The 19,604-nt window shown below is 43.5% G+C and overlaps 1 protein-coding gene across 3 annotated transcripts in view; it reads left to right on the top strand.

The window, feature by feature from the left end:
• Nucleotides 1-7,664: 7,664 nt before the first annotated feature.
• The window catches only part of Ephx2 (epoxide hydrolase 2), a 36,063-nt gene continuing 24,123 nt past the window's right edge, over nt 7,665-19,604 (top strand). For 2 of the 3 annotated variants that reach the window (XR_015453352.1, XM_004848384.3), the window contains exons 1-5: nt 8,107-8,287; nt 12,566-12,650; nt 16,243-16,402; nt 17,899-18,089; nt 19,239-19,361. Coding sequence is in view for 2 of the 3 variants with exons in the window: in XM_004848384.3 (XP_004848441.2) it covers nt 8,187-8,287; nt 12,566-12,650; nt 16,243-16,402; nt 17,899-18,089; nt 19,239-19,361 (660 nt within the window). In the remaining variant the exon portion in view is untranslated. Of the gene's footprint in view, nt 7,889-8,106; nt 8,288-8,500; nt 8,805-12,565; nt 12,651-16,242; nt 16,403-17,898; nt 18,090-19,238; nt 19,362-19,604 lie in introns of those variants that run through there. The other variant, XM_004848388.4, reaches the window with a different exon arrangement.

The following is a 19,604-nucleotide window of genomic DNA, read 5'->3' as shown; positions in this document are numbered from 1 at the left end:
AGCTGCTTAGGTGTGTGGGCTGAGAGGTCCCTGGCCGTCTGGAGCCCTGCTCTGTCTGCCTCACCACGCCCACCTGCTACCAGCCCTGCTCCCTCAGCTCACCCACCAGCAACAACACCCCCTCCCCCACCTCTGGTCTCCTGCTGTGCAGCTACCTGGTTCCACACTACAGAGGCACAGGGGGGCATAAAGGCTATTGTCCTAAACTATAGTAGTGAACAACAGATAGAGGACCTCTCTCAGGCTCCCTGATGAAAACTGAAGCCCACTGGAAAAGTGAAGAGAATTTCTGCAATAAAGGCACACCAGACCACCATACCTGATAAGTTGGTGGGATCATCACCTCCTATCGGAACCTGGACTATTTTCAGAAGGGAAGCTGGAACCTGCAGTAGTTCCACCCTGCAGGAGGACAGGGAGCTCAACTTGGGACTTGCAGCCAGAAATCTGCCTGAATTTCACGGGTCTGTGACTGACTTGCTGAGACTCATTGACTTATAACTGCACACTGCTGCCCATATTGACTATTGTGACAACAGAGACATACCCTGAAGGAGGCCCCCTCATTTTTATTTTTTATTTGTTATTTTCAAAATTATTATTAGTATTTTTTTGCTCTTATTTTTAATTTTTTTCTTTTTCTATTCTTTTCAAATTTTGATTTTTCTTTTTTCTTTCTTTTCTCTGTCTCTGTCTGCCCCCCCCCACTCTCTCTCTCTGTCTCTCTCCCTTGCTGTCCCACATTGTTCTTCATCTCCCTTTGTGTTCCTGTTGTTCTGGCCTTAATTTATATTTCTTCTTTATTTTTCTTTTCTTCTCTTTTTCCTTCTCTCACCTGTGTCCTCTGGCCTCACTGCTAACCTTCCCCTATCCTTCTACTTATCTATCCCTCCCTCCCCAACTCCTTCTAACTCCCCATCCTGAAGGGTAAAGTTGGTATATTGAAGAGTTTATTCACTACAAACATATGTTGGTCCTCGATTTTGATTTAATTCACACAGATAAAGGTGATACATTAATAACTACCGCAAATTGTCATTTTCTAAGATGAACTTGATGCTATGGTGTTGCTGATTGTACCACTTGGGCTAAGGTGTTGTGATTGATCTAATCAGTTGTCTTTCCTGGTTTAATGAAAATGAGATAGCCTCAGAGTGATTAGAGACTCAAAACCTAAACACCAGCTATATAGGGAAAACACCTCTGAGAAGCAATCATTCCATAAAGGTTCTAACTATAAGTAACAAAGATACTTAGGATAAACAACTTCAAAGTATCAACCCAGAAATTAAACCAAGGACAATACCAAAAACAAACATGAGAAGACCTTTAAGTAAGGCACAAACTCAGACTTCCACCCCACAAAAGGCAAATTCTGGGAGAAACGGGGTGGAAAAGTCTGATAATCAACCATCTGGACAACCATCTGAACTGATAGCACAGGAAGTAACAAAACAGATGAATGAGGTTCTAGAAATATTCAAAGCATAAATAATCTCCCAGATAGCTACAGAGATGGTGAGCAGAGTGAAAGATATGACTGGAGGCTCTAGGACAGAAACAGATAAAAAAATAGATGAGCACGGAACAGTGCTGGAAGCCATGAATGCCCAGCATAAGAAAGAAATGGAAACCATGATCACTCAGTATAAGAAAGAAAAGGAATCCATAAAACAGATTCAAACAGATATCCAGGAGATTAAAAAACTCCATTGAAAGTATATACAGTAGATGAAGGGAATGTGAGGATAGAATATCAGATATAGAAGACAGGATTGCAGTTAATGACCATGAAAACAGAGATTTCTTTTAAAAAGTAAGGGACCACAAGAAATCAATCCAGCAGCTGCTAGATGATGCAATGAAGAATAACATAAGACTGATAGGAGTCTACGAAAAAACAGGAGAAAGTACAATTGACATTAAAAAAAAAAACTGTTCACAGAAGTACTAGTAGAAAACTTCCCAGACAGAGGTAGAGAATTGGACATACAGATAAGTGAGGCATATAGAGCTCCAACTAACCACAATCAAAAAAAATTTACACCTAGACATATAATAGTCAAGATCTCAGAAACCCAACAGAAGAACAAACTCCTACAAGCTATTAGAGAAAAGAAACAAATCACCTACAAAGGAAAGCCCATCAGAATCACAGCAGACTTCTCAGCACAAACCCTCAAGCCAAGGAGAGCCTGGAGTGAAGCATTTCAAGCCCTAAAAGAAAATAACTTCCAACCTAGACTGTTGTATCCTGCAAAATTATCTTTCAAAATTGATGAGGAAATTAGATACTTCCACAGCAAAGAACACCTGAGAAATTTCATGAACACCAAACCAGCACTCCAAGCAATTCTAAACAATATCTTAGAAAAAAACAATGAAGGTCACAACTCCATGAGGTCCAACAGAGGGAAGCCACCAGGCAAGGTAAGAAACTAAAGGGAAAGGGGGAAAAATAAGAAATAGAAGAGCCAACAGAAGTAAAACATCATGACAAGCGTGAGTTGCGTCAATATCTATCAATTATAACCATCAATGTTAATGGCCTCAATTCACCAATCAAAAGAAATAGACTGACAGATGGATTAAGAAGCAAAATCCAACAATATGCTGTATACAAGAAACACAGCTAACTCAAAAAGAAATTCATAGATGGAAAGTAAAAGGATGGAAAATAGTTCTCCATGTGATAGGAACCCAGAAAAGAGCAGGGGTAGCAATCTTATTTACAGACAAAGTAGATTTCAAACCAAAACTAATTAAAAGAGACAAAGATGGTCACTACATCCTTGTGAAGGGAACAATCCAAGAGGAAGAGATGACAATCCTAAATATATATGCACCAAATATGAATGCCCTCAACTATACCAAACAAATACTAATGGACATGAAAAACCAAATAAGTACAAATACAATTGAAATGGGGGACCTCAATACCCCACTATCACAAATAGATCATCTAGACAAAAAATTAACAATGAAATTCTAGAACTGAACCAAGCTATTGAACAAATGGACTTAATAGATGTTTACAGAGTGTTCCACCTCACAAAATCAGAATACACATTCTTTTCAGCTGCACATGGGTCATTCTCCAAAATAGACCACATGCTAGCTCATAGGACATGTCTAAGTAAATGTAAAAGAATTGAAGTTACCCCCTGTATTTTATCAGACCATAACACAATGAAATTGGAGATCAATAACATAAGAAACTGCAAAACCCCCACAAACACATGGAAATTGAATAACACCCTCCCGAACAACCAATGGGTGACAGAGGAAATTAAAGAAGAAATTTGACAGTTTCTACAAGTAAATGATAATGCTAGTACAACATACAGGAATCTATGGGAGAGGATGAAAGCAGTTCTACGTGGGAAATTCATAGCAGTGAATGCCCATATTAGGAAAACAGAGAGAACTCAAATAAATTACCTAATGCAGAACCTCAAGCTCCTAGATAAAGAAGAGCATAACAAACTCAAAGCTCATAAAGGAGAGGAAATTATAAAGATCAGACCAGAAATCAATGCAACGGAGACTAAGAGAATGATACCAAAAAATCAATGAATTAAAGAGTTGGTTTTTGAAAGAATAAATAAAATTGATAAACTTTTAGCCAACCTAATCAAAAAAGGGAAAGAAAAGGCTCAAATCCATGCAATTGAGAACAAAAAAGGTGAAGTTACAACACACCCAGCAGAAATTTAGAGGATCATCAATACCTACTTCAAGAACCTGTACTCTAATAAAATGGAAAACACAGAAGAAATGGACAGATTCCTAGATACATACAAATTGCCAAAGTTAAATGAAGAAGATATAGAAATTCTAAACACCCCAATAACAATGAGTGAAATTGAAAATGTAATAAAAAATTTATCAACAAAGAAAAGCCTAGGTCCTGATGGCTTCACTGCTGAATTCTACAAGACATTTAAAGAAGAACTATTGTCATTACTCTTTAAACTCATCAAGGAAATTGAAAGGGAAGCAATACTTCCAAATTCACTCCTGGAAGAAAGTGTTACTTTGATTCCAAAACCAGGGAAAGACACAACCCAAAAAGAGAACTACAGGCCAATCTCCCTAATTAACATAGATGGAAAACTCCTCAACAAGATACTGGCAAACAGAATACAGAAGTTTATCAAGAAGATCATACACCCTGACCAAGTCAGATTTATCCCAGGGATGCAGGGATGGTTCAACATATGTAAATCAATACATGTAATACGCTATATTAACAGAGCCAAGGAAAAAACCATGTGATCATCTCAATAGATGCGGAAGAAGCATTCGACAAAATCCAACACCCATTCATGATAAAAACCTTAAAAATTGGAATATAAGGTCTCTATCTCAACCCGATTAAGGCTATCTGTGAAAAATCAACAGCCAACATCATACTAAATGGTCAAAAACTGAAAACTTTTATGCTAAAATCAGGAACAAGACAAGGATGCCCACTATCACCACTCCTGTTCAATATAGTTCTGGAAACATTAGCCACAACAATTAGAAAAGAGAAAGAAATAAAAGGAATAAAGATAGGAAAGGAAGAAGTTAAACTCTAATTATTTGCTGATGATAAGATACTTGACATAGAAGACCCAAAAAACTCCGCCAAAAGACTTCTAGACTTAATTGACAGATTCAGTAGAGTAGCTGGATAAAAGGTCAATACTCAAAAAACAATAGCCTTTTTATACATAAATAACAGACTCATGGAGAGAGAAATTAGGGAAACAATTCCTTTTACAATAGCATCCAAAAAAATGAAATATCTAGGAATCAATCTAACAAAGGAAGCAAAAGACTTCTACACTGAAAACTACAGGACCCTGAAAAAGGAGATCAAGGAGGATATAAGAAAATGGAAAGACATCCCTTGCTCCTGGGTAGGAAGAACCAATATAGCGAAAATGGCCATACTTCCGAAACTATATATAGATTTAATGCAATGCCGATTGAAATTCCAACAATATACTTCACAGAACTAGAGAAAACAATCCAAAAATTCATTTGGAACCAGAAGAGACCTAGAATAGCAAAAGCAATTCTAAGCAACAGAGACATGGCGGGGGGTATCATAATCCCCTACTTGAAACTATACTACAAAGTTACTGTGATAAGAAAAAACAGCATGGTACTGGCAAAGAAACAGACCCGAAGATCAGTGGAATAGATTAGAAGATGCAGAAACAACTCCAGACATACTCAGCCACCTCTTCTTTGACAAAGGAGCCAACCACCCTCCTTGGAGGCAAGATAGCCTATTTACTAAATGATGTTGGAAAAACTGGATTTCAACCTGCCAAAGATTAAAACTAGACCCATATCTATCACCATGCACTAAACTAAAATCAAAGTGGGTTAAAGATCTAAATATTAAACCAGAACCACTAAACTTGCTGGAAGGTAAGTTAGGTAGAACTCTTGAAGACATTGGCATAGGAAAAGACTTTATGAACAAAACCTCAATAGCACGGGAACTAGCACAAAGAATCAACAACTGGGATCTCATCTTCTTAAAAAGCTTCTGCACTGCAAGAGAAACCACTAACAGAGCTAAGAGACAATCCACAATGTGGGAAAAAATTTTCACCTCCTGTTCCTCAGACAAAGGTCTACCATCTAAATCTATAAAGAACTTTAAAAACTCAGACCTTCCACACTGAAAGACCCAATTCAAAAATGGGCATTTGAAATGAACAGACATTTCTCAGACAAAGAAGTAAAAGCAGCAAATAAACATATAAAAAAATGTTCAACATCACTGGTCATTTGAGAGATGCAGATGAAAACAACACTGAGATTCCACCTCACCCCAGAAAGAATGGCTGCTATCAGGAAATCAACCAATAATAAATGGTGGTGGGGGTGTGGGGAGAAAGGAACCCTGCTCCTCTGTTGGTGGGAGTGCAGACTGGTGCAAGCACTGTGGAAATCAGTATGGAGAAACCTCAGAGAACTAGGACTAGAGGTCCCAAATGACCCTGCTATTCCCCTTCTGAGGATCTTTCCAAAAGAATTAAAAGTATCCTACCATACGAATATGTGTGCACCCATGTTTATGGTGGCACAGTTTGTAATAGCTAAAGCTTGGAAGCAGCCCAATGCCCATCAACTGGAGACTGGATAAAGAAGATGTGGTTTTTTAATAAAATGGAGTACTACTCAGCCATAAAGAACGAGAAACTAGAGACATTTATATCTAAATGGATGCATATTAAGGCCATACTCTTAAGTGAAATAAAAAGGACACACATGTGTACATACCAAATAGTTTCTCTAGTGTGAGAAACTGAAAATGTAAATAAGGATTAAAATGAATAATTGATAATTTGAAATAGGAAGAAAAGGTCCAAAGGGGTAGGGAAAGTGGGAGGGGAAAGGGAAGAAGGGAAAGGAAAAATTATGAGAAAAGGAAAAAATGGTAACAAAGTCTATGTAAATAGGGAAGGGTGGAGGGGTGAAGGGTGCACAGGTAATGGGGAAAAAATAAGAACCAAGATACATCATGTACAGGTACAAGCACCCAATGATAAATGTAAACGTATTGTATACTTAAAATGTACCAATAAAAGAATTTAACCAAAAAATAGATAAATAAATTTAAGGGGTTGCATATCATAGAAGTAATTTGCATTTCTTCCTCTAAAACTCAATTTTACCTTTGAGATTATCAACTTTTTGAGAGACCATTTTACTATACTCTCTTCTTTCAGTCTTCAAGCCTGAGTTAATCTAGCTTCTACCTCCAAACTTCCACTCGCATTGCTCCCAGACAGGCCCAGGTACCTTCCAAGACCAACATTTAAAAGCACTCTTTTTTTTTCAGTTCTTGATGCAACATTTGGCATTGTTGACTGCTTCCTGCGTCTTCCTGCGACTCTCAGGGAACACCCCTCTCTCTGTCCCAGACAGGACAGAGGATGAGGTCATGTATGAAGTGAGAGAAACATGCATCTTCGTGGCTCACTAAGAACAAAGCAACCCAAAGCAAGCCCCGCAAGCCCAAGCTCTTGATGATCCAATTGGTGATTGCAAGATCCAAAGAAGGCTTGAGGGGGGAATGGGATAAAATAAAATAAAATTTATTTAAAAGATCCAAAGAAGGCTGTAGAACTCCTGCTTTCGCTAAGGCACCTGGCAGGCCCACAACAGGCTTGTGGCTCAATGGCGAGGAGATCTTGGATTCATTCAGATCACATTCAAGAGGGAGGTTGTTGGTTGTGTCCTCAGCCCTGCACTTGGCAAGTGAGAGCCCCATGCCAAAAGCATGTTTTTAATTCCTGGAGCAGCACTACAAAGGCACCCACTTCTCAGCAACCCCTACACAAACACAGCTCAAACACTCCCAAGGGGATGAAGTTCTGGCGTTTCCAGAAACATAAATAACTCAATAGTGTGGAAATCGATGATTAAAAACAAGTCTCACCCATTCTTAGGCATTATTTCAAGTAGAACACACAAAGGATAAATAGACCGATTTATTTCTTCCAGTTCTCAAGAGACTGAAATACTCTGAGTTGGCACACAACGGCTGGAACATTCTGTTTTCTTTTAGAAACACATTTTTCTCTTGACAGAAGAGCTTGTGCGCAGATGCAGTCCGGAAAAGACCCTCCGGAAAGCCCTGCATTTGCTAGACACGCCCACTCGGGAGGGGAAACAGGGAGTGAGAAAGCTGCGGACACCTGTACAAAGGCGCGCGCGCGCACTCAAAAGGGCCTGCATGGCCTGGCCCCATTCTCTGGCCCCAGTGCCAGCAGTGTTTCAAAGTCAGCAAAGTTCGCTGCTAAGCAAAGTACAATCTGGAAGACTTGGGACTTTCGCCTGAGGATGGCAGGCCGTCCGTGCAGAGGCAGGATTGTAGGTGAGGGGTCAGCGGCGGGGAAGGGGGAAACCGCAGGAGGGCTTGCAGTGGTGTGGACTGGGATCCCAATGGACCCCGGCCAGAAGCCACTCTGAGCCGGAAGACTGGGGGAGGGGGGGCGTGGGCGGTGCAGGAGGGGGGCTAAGAAAGGGTCCTGGGCGGGGCGGGGCGGGGAGGGGCGGGGCTCGGGCGGGGCTAGCAGGGCGGGCTCCCGCCCCCAGGCCCAGGCAGCAGTGGCTCCAGGCCAGCCTTGGGCCTTCAGCTTCGGGCGCGGGTGGAGGCGGCAGCTCCGTTAGCCATGGCGCTGCGCGCGGCCGTATTCGAGCTTGATGGGGTGCTGGCTGTGCCCTCGGTGGCGGGCTCCCTCAGCCGCTCAGAGGAAGCCCTGGCCCTGCCCAGGTAAGGAGACCCGCGCTGCCAGGCAGCTCCATGCCGCAGGGGGCCGGACACCTGTCCTGGAGTTGCCCTTTCTGAATTCAGCCCTGGGTGAGGACTGAGTGGTTGAAATAATTACTGGCCCTAAAATACCAGTGTTTGTAAGTGGACCCATTGTCCTTCTAAATAGTAATTAAACCTTGCTAAAGACTAAAGACTCGGAATTGCACTTTACAGGAAAGCTTCCCAAAGGGAGTGGAATTATCTGCTGCCGCTTTATTGTCTCCCTTTGAAAGTATCTTAAAACTTTCCCAGCGATTTAGAAGAGGAGAAAGTTCTCTCCAAAAACCTGTGTTGCAAGTGTGCTTATCGCAGTAACAACCTACAGAGACAGCCTACAACCTTCTACCTGGAAATGGGAAACGAGGAAGCAGCCACTGATAACGCGATGTGCAGGATGCAATTCTGTAATATCAGAAAACATCTGCGTTACAGTACAGACAAACCTGCCAAATCAGAAAGCTGTACACCATGGTTTCAGGTATGGAAAGAAAAAAGGCTCCATAAAAAAACGTCTGGAAGAAACCTGCCTGTACCAAACTATGCTTGGCATTATTAATCCCAGGTAGATTTATGAACTTTTTATTTTCTATTAATCCCAGGTGGTATTGTAAGTGATTTTATTTTTCTACGTTTTTATATTTTCCAACATTTTTTTGATTTGCAAATATGTATTACTCCTACAATCAGAAAGAAGGGGTACATATATATTTCAAAAGTTTAAAAAAAGAGTAAGATCATGGTGGAAAGACAAGAAATAGCAAATTTTAAATTACAGGTGAAAAGAAGGAGCATTCTGAGTTCTGCCACATCTAAGGATTTTAGAATTTTTATGAAACCAAGGCCAACAGGACTTTTTAACCTTTATACTATGAAAACCCTGAAAGGCTAGGATCTGTAAGCATGCCATGCCAAAAGGGGCTCCAAGTCCCCAGCAACCCTCATGTCTGCATATGAGGACACAGAGCTTAGGAAAGAGATTAACTTGCTCCAGATCACAGAATTAACTGTAGGTAGCTCTGGAACCCACTTTTCTGCATCCCCAAACCCCCTTCTAGCTTCCTCCCTCTTCAATTTACTATGACTTTGCACTGCCTTCAGTTGCCATTCTGGGAATGATATCAATCTGTTAACAATGAGTAAATACGACATTATTGAGAAATATAAACAAGCTGGCTACAAAGTCCACAATCAGAATAATCACAGTCCAGGTAATTAGGATTTTACAGAGAACTAGATTTGGAAGTGGAATGCCACCTCTGAGCCATGCTTGCCCAATTCAGGTCATTTGATCCTAGAATTCTTACACTACCAAGGCCAGCAGAAGGTGAAGAAGGAATAAGTAACTCATTTCCAAGAGGTCCTTTCTAACAATAAGCTTATCTTACTTCATTTTGACTCATCAATTTGATCTAGAAAAAAACACAAAAAGAGAGTAAGCTATGAGGTCTGTTGGTACCTGTGAACTCATCGAAGTTAGGGTGATTGTGACTTTTATACAAGGCATAGGTGTGCAGGTGTGGGCTCCTGAAATCTATGGGTCTCCAGAGTCATACAGGAACACATCTCGGTCCTGACACTTGCGTGACTTGCTTAACCTGTTCCTAGTTTTCATCATTTGGCCTGTACCTTCCCCTGTGTTTCTCTTAGGAGTAAATTAGATAACATGTAAGGTGAATGGTCAGGTATGTTTTTGATACATTTTTTTATTTACAGAAGTTTCACGCCTATGTAAATGATGCATTGGGTGAATACCATTTATTTGATGTTGCATTTAAATGCTACTTTTGGGACCATGATTAGAACTGTTCCTAGTTGACATAAAACAGGTCACAGCAAAGCCAACTAAACTCAGGGAGTTAGAACTTTGACCTTAACAGCCTATCACGTTTATAAACTAACTATGAAAGTATTAATATGGAAGGTGAACAAGAAGGGCCTACCTTACACTGGCCATTTTGAACATCTCACCATCTGGTATGAAAACTCAGCCATGCACAAACAGCCAAAGTTCATGATGAAGAAGGTGCTGTAAGGGGTACAAGCTGTAGGGTGATTCAGTGTAGGAGGGAGTAGGTCTGATCAGGAGAATCAGGAAAGACTTAACTGCAGGTAGATGGGAAGTTGATGGGGAACAGTTGAATTGAGGGGGCACTTTTTAGTTTCAGGGGACAACATGTTCAGAGTCTTGGAATGGAAGGCATGGGATGTACACAAGAACACCCAATGTTCCAGTCTAGCTGGAGAAGAGGGGATGGAGAAGGTGCACTCCATCATAGTGCAGCCTAAAAGCCATGCTGATGAGCACTTCCATACTCTCATAACCAGTGGGAAACCTTGAGGGTTGGTTCTGTTTTTTATTGTTGTTGTTGTTGTTTGGTACTGGGATCAAACTCGGGGCCTTGCACTTTCGAGGCAGGTGACAGAACCACGGAGCTAAATCCCCGGCCCCAACCTTGAGGGTTTTTGCTGGGGACTAGGCTATGTGACTCAGATCTCACAGTCTCGAGGTTGGTGTTATCTTTCTGCCTCAGGAACAGGGCAGTATGCAGAAGGCTGCATGCCCCTTGGCTATATAACCTGGCACTCCCGAGGCAAGGCAGCATCTGCTGAGGACAGTTGTCCATATACAGGCATTTGGGTGTAGAGAAAATCTGGTTTCTCATTAACTTACTTTTTATCCCCCCATTCTCTATAGTTGCTTTTCTGTGAAGTGCATGGTACCCCTCCTCCTGCACTTCTCACTAGCTAATAAGAGTGAAGCAACTGTGGAGTTTTAGTCTAGTCTATCTACTAGAGACAGCCCCTCCAAGCCCCCCTCTTTATAGCTTTATCCTCCCTTTCATATATTGAAAATTGTCTCTGTCTCCATTATTCCTCATTGTTCTCTAAGAAGGTAGCTGAGGGTCTCATTAGCCCTCAGTAGGTTTTTGACATGGGGTGGTGGGGAAGTAAAATAATTGAAGCTCTAAATCATGACCGCTGATCACTGGGTTAGGGGGTCCAGTAAATTGGTGTGAAGCAAGGAGGCCGAGGGTTACAATAACATGAAGGGCTTGGGAGCTCAGAGGTGGACCAGCACACAGTGATAGAAAGCCCGTGGGACTAGAACTGAGGAGAGCAAGACCTTGAGCTTCAGAATTCAAGGGTCCTTGGCCTGGGAGATGAAGGACTGAGGCTGTGGGCCCAGCTGAGGTCAAGGGGAGCCTGTGACCCTTGTACTGAGGTTGTGAGGCAAGGGATGTGAGGAATCTTTTTGAGGACATGGAAATGTTCTAAAATGTGGTGAAGTTTGCACAACTCTCAGTTGACTACAGAGCACTGGTTTATACACTGAAAATGTGAATTTGGTACGAACGTAGTGAAGCTATTTGGCAATTTTGACGCACCCACATGGCAGAGCCATTGGTGAAACTAGGAAGTTCAGCAAGGTCACAAATATGAGGTGTCTGTCTTTTTAGATTTTTCCCAGATTTCATCCTTGTTATTATCTGAGGAGGTTTAGTCTGATAAAGGTACTGATTGCTATCAAAAACAAAACTCCCAGGTTGGAGGTATTTTTTTTCTTACTCAGGAATGGCACGTAATAATTTATAAGAGCCAAAGTGTACTCATTTATTAGGGCTGGTGTAACCAGTAAGTCTGGTTGGCTTTAATAAGAAAACAGTTCTAGAGGTTAAAACTCCAAGATCAAAGTGTCACGGCTGGTTTTTTCTAAGGTCTTTTTCTTCGGTTGTAGATGGCCTTCTTCTCCTTGTGTCCTCACCTGGTCTTCCTGTGTAGACTTCTTCCTCTTATAGGGACATGAGGCAGATAGGGTTAAGGCCCACCCTAGTAACTTCATTTAACTTCATGATCTCTTTGAAAAACACTGTCTCCTAATACAGCAGAGAAACATTTGAGATATTAAGGGTTAGAACTTCAATGTAGGATTTAGGGAGAGGTTTATTTCAACTCTTAACAGGAAACTTTAAAAAATTTAGAAGATGAAATTAAGATAAAATAGTAACTATATATGCATAATTGAAACCAGAGAAAAATTTTTGATTCCTTTTGAAGAATATGAACTAGAGATGACTCCATGCAAACAAAGATGCCGACTCGACCTTTGTTGTGTGTCCTGGTCCCCAGCAGCTCACCTTTCTGCCGACAGTCGTCTGAATGTAAATCATGCCTGTCCCGGACTGCTGCCGTGTCAGTCACCAGAACATCTGTGACATGGTTGTTTCCCATGTGTTTCAGGGGCTTTCTGAATGACGCTTTCCTGAAGGAAGGCACGAATGGTCCCAGCGGCCGGCTCATGAGAGGAGAGATCACATTTTCCCAGGTGAGAGGAGCTCACGGGGACATTCGATGCAGCTTTGTATCCCTCACCCTTCACCCAAGTGCCCTTTGTATCCTGAAACTCACAAGACCAACCGGAAGGACAAGAGACAACTGAAGGAGCACTTAGGACTGATTTTCCGTCTCTCTGGGCCAACCAGAGGGACGTTTCCAAGCCCTTCACAAACTGGGCCAGGGAACCCTGCAGCCAAAAATCTATTTTAGGACAGAGCCACTGGGACTGTGAACTCAATAAGCATAAATGACTGTTCATCGCGGTTGTCACCTTCACTGGATTAAGAGATGCCTAGCAGTTTAGGAAAACGTACTTCTGAGGAAGCCTGCGTGGGTCACGGAGGTGCAGGTGTGAACTTGAGTGTTATATTCAGTCCCTGTTCCCTTCTGCCTCTCTGGTGCTGTTCCCCTGTCTACTCTCTGGCTGGCGTGAATTAAGCAGCTCTGCTGTCCTACGCCTCCACCATGCTGTTCCCAACTTGGAACGTGCCCATCATAGACTAAAACTCCTGAAGCTGGGAAGCAAATACACCTCTCCTCCATTAAGATGTGGTTGTCGAGTATTTTGTCCCAGTAGTGAGATATAATGGATGGACTTTGGAGTCAGCGATCAGGGTATGAATCACAGGTCCCACTTACAGACCGTGAGACCGCAGCAAGTTACTTACTTTCCAGTCTCAGTTTTGCCTTCTGTGAGATAGAGGGCAGCACTGCTCATTTCACAGGGTGCTGAAACGTGGGAATGCCGAACACAGTGCCTAGTACAGAGTAAGTAGTCAACACATAAATAATAGTAGTTTTTCTTGTTAGTGTAACTTTACGAATTTCCAACAAAGTAAACAGAATCTAACACCCCTTGAATTCTCTCTCAGTGCCTAAGTAAATAAGATATTGAGAATCTGCTTATAAGCACACAGCTTAAAGATGCTATACTTTGAAAAACTGTTATGAATCCCATCACTCTGACAGAACTTGGGAACCACTGTGATAGAAAGCAAAATCTTATCTTCTCTGTGTAGGTGAATGTAGTGCCAGTGTGGGGAGCACAACATGCAAACTGCGATGATGTTACTGGGAGGAAACACCTTGCCGTTTCAATCATTTGCAAAAATCTGATAATATTTAGGAGTGGAGGGGAGAGAGAAATGCTATCTGTTTTCAATGAGCACAGTGATCTCAGGGTGAATTTTTAGTAGTCAGTGTGAAAACCCTGCATCCCATTCAGAGTCTTTAGTGGCTTCTGCTACTCTGAGTGGAGCTTCCACAAAGTGCACATGGCTGGAGAAAGACATCTGAGAAACTGAATTCTGCTGTGATAAGGATTCCTCGAGCTTGAATTGTCCTGAAAAGCCGTACCCTAGAAACACTGTGCATCTGGGAAAACAAAAGAGCACACACAGTGTCCAGTGGGATGAATTCCCCCACTCGGACTGTGCTTATGTCATCAGTGCCCAGATCAAGAGATGCAGCATCCCTGGCACCACGGCCCTCGCTTGTGTGCCCCGCAGACACCACTGGTCCAAGGTCCCTGCCTCCTGGCTTCTAAGCCAGCACCAGTCTTGCCTGTTTTGTGGAGTTGCACAGAGCAGGTTTCTGTGTCTGACAGCATGTGTTCAACATCACACATGTGAGATTCATAAAGCGACAGCAAGCAGCTGTAGGCAGTCTTACTCTCACTGCTACAAGGTATTCCACTGAGTGAATATATCTCAGGCCACTTACCCATTCTGTTATTAGTGGGTCTCTGGTAAGCATTCAGTCTGGGAGTCTTACATAGCCTACTGCTGTGATAATGTGTATAACTCACAAATCATTCTGCTGCTAGTGAGTATGTTAGTTTGCGCAGGCTATGTCTGCTGCTTTAACAAATATACCGTAGACTGGGTGACTTTTACACAAATATTTATTTTTCTGAGTTCTGCAGGCTGGAAAATCCAAGATCCACATAGGGTTCATGTCTAGGCAGGATGGACTCTCTTCCTAGTTTCCAACTGGCCATCTTCTTGTATCCTCACATGGTGGAAAGCAAAGAGGAAAAAGTGAGCTTCCTTGTGACTTTTTATAAGGGCTCTGCTTCCACTCACGGGGGCTCTGTGTTCCTGATTAAATCACCTCCCCAAGTCCCACCTCCAAATACCATCACATCATGGGTGAAAACTTCAGCATATCAATTTTCAGAGTGACACAAACATTTAATCTACAGCACATGGCCATGACAAAATACCACAGACTGAGTCGCTTAAACAGCAGAAATCTCTTATAGTTCTGCAGGCTGGAAGTTCCACCCACAGTATTAGCAGGGTTGCTTTCTGTGGAAGTCTCCTTTACTTGCAGATGGCTGCCTTCTGGTGGCATCCACACTCGGCTTTCTCTTTGTGTGTGTGTGTATCAGTCAGCTTCGTATTACTAGAGTGAAACACCTGTTGCATTAACTTATACAGAGAAGAAATAACTCACAGATCTGGAGATTCTAGTCCAGGTTTAGGCATTGGCAAGGGCATGAACCACGGCAGGATGCACAATGCAGAAAATCCCTTGTGTCAGGAAGCAGGAGGCAGAAGAGAGAGAGCAGGAGATTGGGTCCCTCAGTCCCCTAGGGTATGCCCCTGTGACGTAAGGACCTGCGGATTGGCTCTGCCTCCTAGCAGCCCCACCACCTCCCAGTAGCACCACCCTGAGGACCACGCCTTTAGCACACGGACCTCAGGGGACAGGACCCACACGCAAACCACAGCAGTGTGTCTACATCCCAGGCTCCTCTTCTTATGAGGACATCAGTCAGGCTGGATTAGAACCCAGCCCAGGGACCTCATTGTGCCAGAATTACCTCTTTAGAGGCCTTTTCTCCAAACACACTCATATCTTGAGGTACATTTGGTTAGCATGTCAAACGTGAGTTTTGAAGGGACAGAATTCAAGCCCATAAGCTTGGGCAGTTTCCATTTGTGGGAAGTTTCCATTTAGGGGCTTGCTAGTATCTAAATGTTCATGCCCTCCCAATTCATACATTGAAATCCTCGCACTGAGGTGGTGGCCTTAGGATAAGAAGCTTTCAGGAAGCGTGGAGCCCTCGTGAAGGGCCCTAGAAAAGAGGCCCCATAGAGCCAGCTGGCCCCTTCCACCATGTGGGGAAAGAGAGAAGCCACCAGCTACGAAGCAGGAAACTGGCCCTAAGCAGGCACAAAATGTGCCAGCCCCCTGACCTTGGATTTCTCAGACTTCAGATCTGTGGGGAATATATTTCTGTTGTTTAAGAGCTACACATCCTGTTATTTTGTTATAGCAGCCCAAACATCGAAACAGGGCTGGTAGGAATAGTGCTGCGATGACAGTGCGGAGGTGTCCCACGATCCATCCACACTGCGAGGAAAGAGTAGGTGGGCGGTTTCCAGTGTGGGTCTGTTAAGAAAAGTTCAGCTAAGGACATTTCTGTCCATGTCTTCTGGGGAGCCCATGTGGACACTCCCTGTGGGTGTGTCCCCAGGAGTGGCTCTGCTTGGTCATCTGTGGATTTAATGGACACTGTCACAGCTCTCCTAATGGCTGAGCCCACTGACGAGCCCCTTGATTCACCCTCACAGTGGGTGCCACTCATGGAAGAAAACTGCAGGAAGCGCTCGGAAGCCTCTGGAATCCGCCTCCCTGAGGATTTCTCTATACACCAAATCTTCGGCAAGGTGACTTCAGCAAGGAGCATCAACGGCCCCATGCTTCAGGCAGCGCTGGCTCTCAGGAAGAAGGGTAAGGATCACGTGGCCTGGCTGCAAGGGCAAGGCCCAAATACAGCTACATGTGTCATGAAATATTTGGCCTTCTGGGCAGTGATGGAAATCCACCCTTAAAACCCTACCCCAAGGCAAGTTTTATCAAATGCCCTATTAGAATACTATTAGAATACTATTAGAATACTTGAAAGGTGACAGAATTTGATCAAATAAAGCCATTTAAACCAGAGACTGCTTTATGAGCATTTCTCCATCTCTCTAGTGGTGCTAGGAATGCCATGAATGTCCTCAAATTTTGTCACACATTTAAAAACAAGGCCTGTTAAGCAACTATGGTTCTCTGGCCCTCTGGGCCTCAGAGTGACTGAGGGATGAGCTGGCTGGCACAAGCTTAGATGGCCTAAGACATGCGATCACATTTGTCCAGTGACATTTATTAGTGTCAGTGCCTGGTACTTCTCCAGAGGCACATTTGAAGTTGCCTCGCTCTCCTATCAGCAGTTACGAGGTTGAGGCTACACCACCTGTCTTAGTCTGTTGTGTGCTGCTCTAACTGAATTCCCGAGACTAAGTCCTATGTAAAAAATAGAGCTTACTTCTTGTAGTTCTGGCTGGAAGGCTAAGGTCGGGGCCACACCTGATAGGTCTTTCATGTTACATCTTACCACGGCCACAAGCAGAAGGCCAAGAGAGCATGTGCACATTCCACAGACCAAGATAACTAAGCGACAGCCCTCAAGCCATTTTATATCAGCATTAATCCCCACACAAGAGCAGAGCCTCCCAGCACAATTGCAGGGGGGACTATATTTCTACCGAATGCCTTTAGGGGACCCATTCAAGCCATAGCACTGCCTCAAGTCCATGTTCCCCCTTTCGTCTTCTGTGGAATGGGCCTCCACATTAACTCATCTGTGTCTTGCTTCCAACCCCACCTGGCTGTCACCCTGGCTGTTTGGCCAGGTGGAGCCAGGAGCTAGAGCTGCCTCTGTTTATGCTTGTCTGGTTTTGGAATGCGAATGCAGTTCCAGATGGTCAAAGCAGGAAACACAGCCGGGCAGGGTTTGCAGCAGGACAGACTACAAGGAGCAGCAGTCCTTTACCATATGGCTCTGGCAGCTTGTACCTTGTTTGAGCTTTGGTTTGCTCATCTATAAATACGGGATTCAGATCTTTCAAGCTCACCCAAGAAGTGCTGAGAGCCAGATGGGCTGAGGAATGTTAAACCACTTTGATCCAATGAGCTGACAGGTGTCAGAGTGCTGATGTACAGGGGCTTAGGACTGTCCCCACCTGGCCTTCTGAGAGCCCTTACCATACTAGCCCACCCTTGGGTCTGTGCCTCTCGGTAAAGACCGTTCTTCTCCAGCTCATCTATTGAAAGCTGGGTCTATGAAGGTAGATGTAAGTGAGCAGGTCCTTGCTTGGCCCCATTATCAGTGCCCCATGTGGGCCATCTGAGGCAGCTTAGGGCATCTTCACTGGTTTGTTCACTGGTAACATTTTGAACAGGATTTAAAACCTGCATCCTCACCAACAACTGGCTGGATGACAGAGCCGAGAGAGGAGATCTGGCCCAGATGATGTGTGAGCTGAGCCCACACTTCGACCTACTGGTAGAGTCATGCCAGGTTGGGATGGTCAAGCCTGAGCTTCAGATCTACAAGCTTGTCCTGGACACCCTGAAGGCCAGTCCCAGTGAGGTACGTGGATGCTTCCTCTCGGGACAAAAATGTCCCTGAGAGACTGCAACCAGACAAACACTGAGGAGTTTATGTTTGGGATCTGGCAGGACAGTTCTCCATATATTTCTCCCAGGCTAGGGCTTCTCCTAAAGGATTTTTTTTTACCCATTCTTCAGTCTACAAAGTTCTACCAGAAGTGTGCATTTGGCCTTTGTGTGTCTTTTATAGGATTTTGGTCAAAGCAAGTATCATCAAAAGCTATTAGACTAGCTGCCTCAGTTTACTAATGAAGAAACAGAGATCCTGAGAGACTTTGTTGGAGGCCACAAGGCTAGTTCGGGTCACTCAGCCAAGGGGCAAGCAGGGCTGGGTTCCCGTAAGCGCTAATGTTCAAATGGTGATTGGACCACAATAAAGTTCTTTCCTTCACATTCTGCCCAAGAGATCATCAGAACACACCCTGAGCCCTGTCCCTGGTCCCTTGTGTACACATACACCAGTCTTCCCTTTCATGGTTTTGGGTGGATGAGATGCTTAGTATTTGGCCCTTGTCCTAGATTATAAATAAATGCATTCATACTTTCTTCTATAACTTTTAAGGTCTTTTTTTAAAATTTAAATCTTTGATCCATTCAGAATTTATTTTGGGATAAAATGTGAAGGAAGTTTCTATTTTTTCCCCCAGTTAACCTTTCTCCCTGGCTCCTTTATTAGAAACTAAATTCTCCTTTGTATTTGAGCCTATTTTTAGACTCTCTTCTACTTCATAGGTATTTCTATTTCTTTTCTAGTACCAAACTCTTTTACTTTTTGTAGCTTCCTAATTTGTTTATTATCTGCCCTCATTAGGGGTTTTTCACAAACATCTTTGAACCTTTGTAGCTGTTGTTTTTCCCAGATGAATTTTAAGATCAGCTCATATTTTCCCCAGTTTTCTTGCAAAATTGGCTGCAACCAGTGGATGTATGTGGGGACTTGTGTAGGTCTACGTGTGTGCATATGTAATTAAATGTTTTTAATCCCAAGAGTAAGTGGAAACACATAGTAGAAGGATTCTTCATTTCCACATCATAAAATATCCCCATCCGCATCTCATATGTTTCTTCCTGCCGTGCTCCCTGCAACGTGAGTGTTTGCTGGTTGATATCCCTGCTGTTTTGCACTCAGGTTGTTTTCCTAGATGATTTCGGGTCTAATCTGAAGCCAGCCCGTGACTTGGGAATGGTCACCATCCTCGCCCGAGACACCGACACAGCCCTGAGGGAACTGGAGAAAGTGACAGGGATGCAGGTAACGCTGTGTCTGGGCAGAGCCGGGCTTGCTGTGCTCCCTCTGTTAATACGGAGGGAGAAAGCGCTGAGCAGGAGGCTGGAGTCCTGGTGCTCCTAGCATGGTTGTGAGCCCAGGTGCCCTGCAGGGAGTCCCTCGCCCAGGTGCGGGAGCGAGGTACCCTGAAGATCACCCTGACCCTTCCTCTGCCATCAGGGACCCAGACAGGACGGGCGGAGTCAGAGCCTCCCACACCTTGCTCTT

Source organism: Heterocephalus glaber, unplaced genomic scaffold (assembly GCF_053883595.1).
Source record: "Heterocephalus glaber isolate CG9 unplaced genomic scaffold, H.glaber_assembly_v1.0 deba00001460, whole genome shotgun sequence".
NCBI lineage: Eukaryota > Metazoa > Chordata > Mammalia > Rodentia > Bathyergidae > Heterocephalus > Heterocephalus glaber.
The sequence above is the reverse complement of the archived record's forward strand: the minus strand, read 5'-3'. Positions and strand labels throughout refer to the sequence as shown.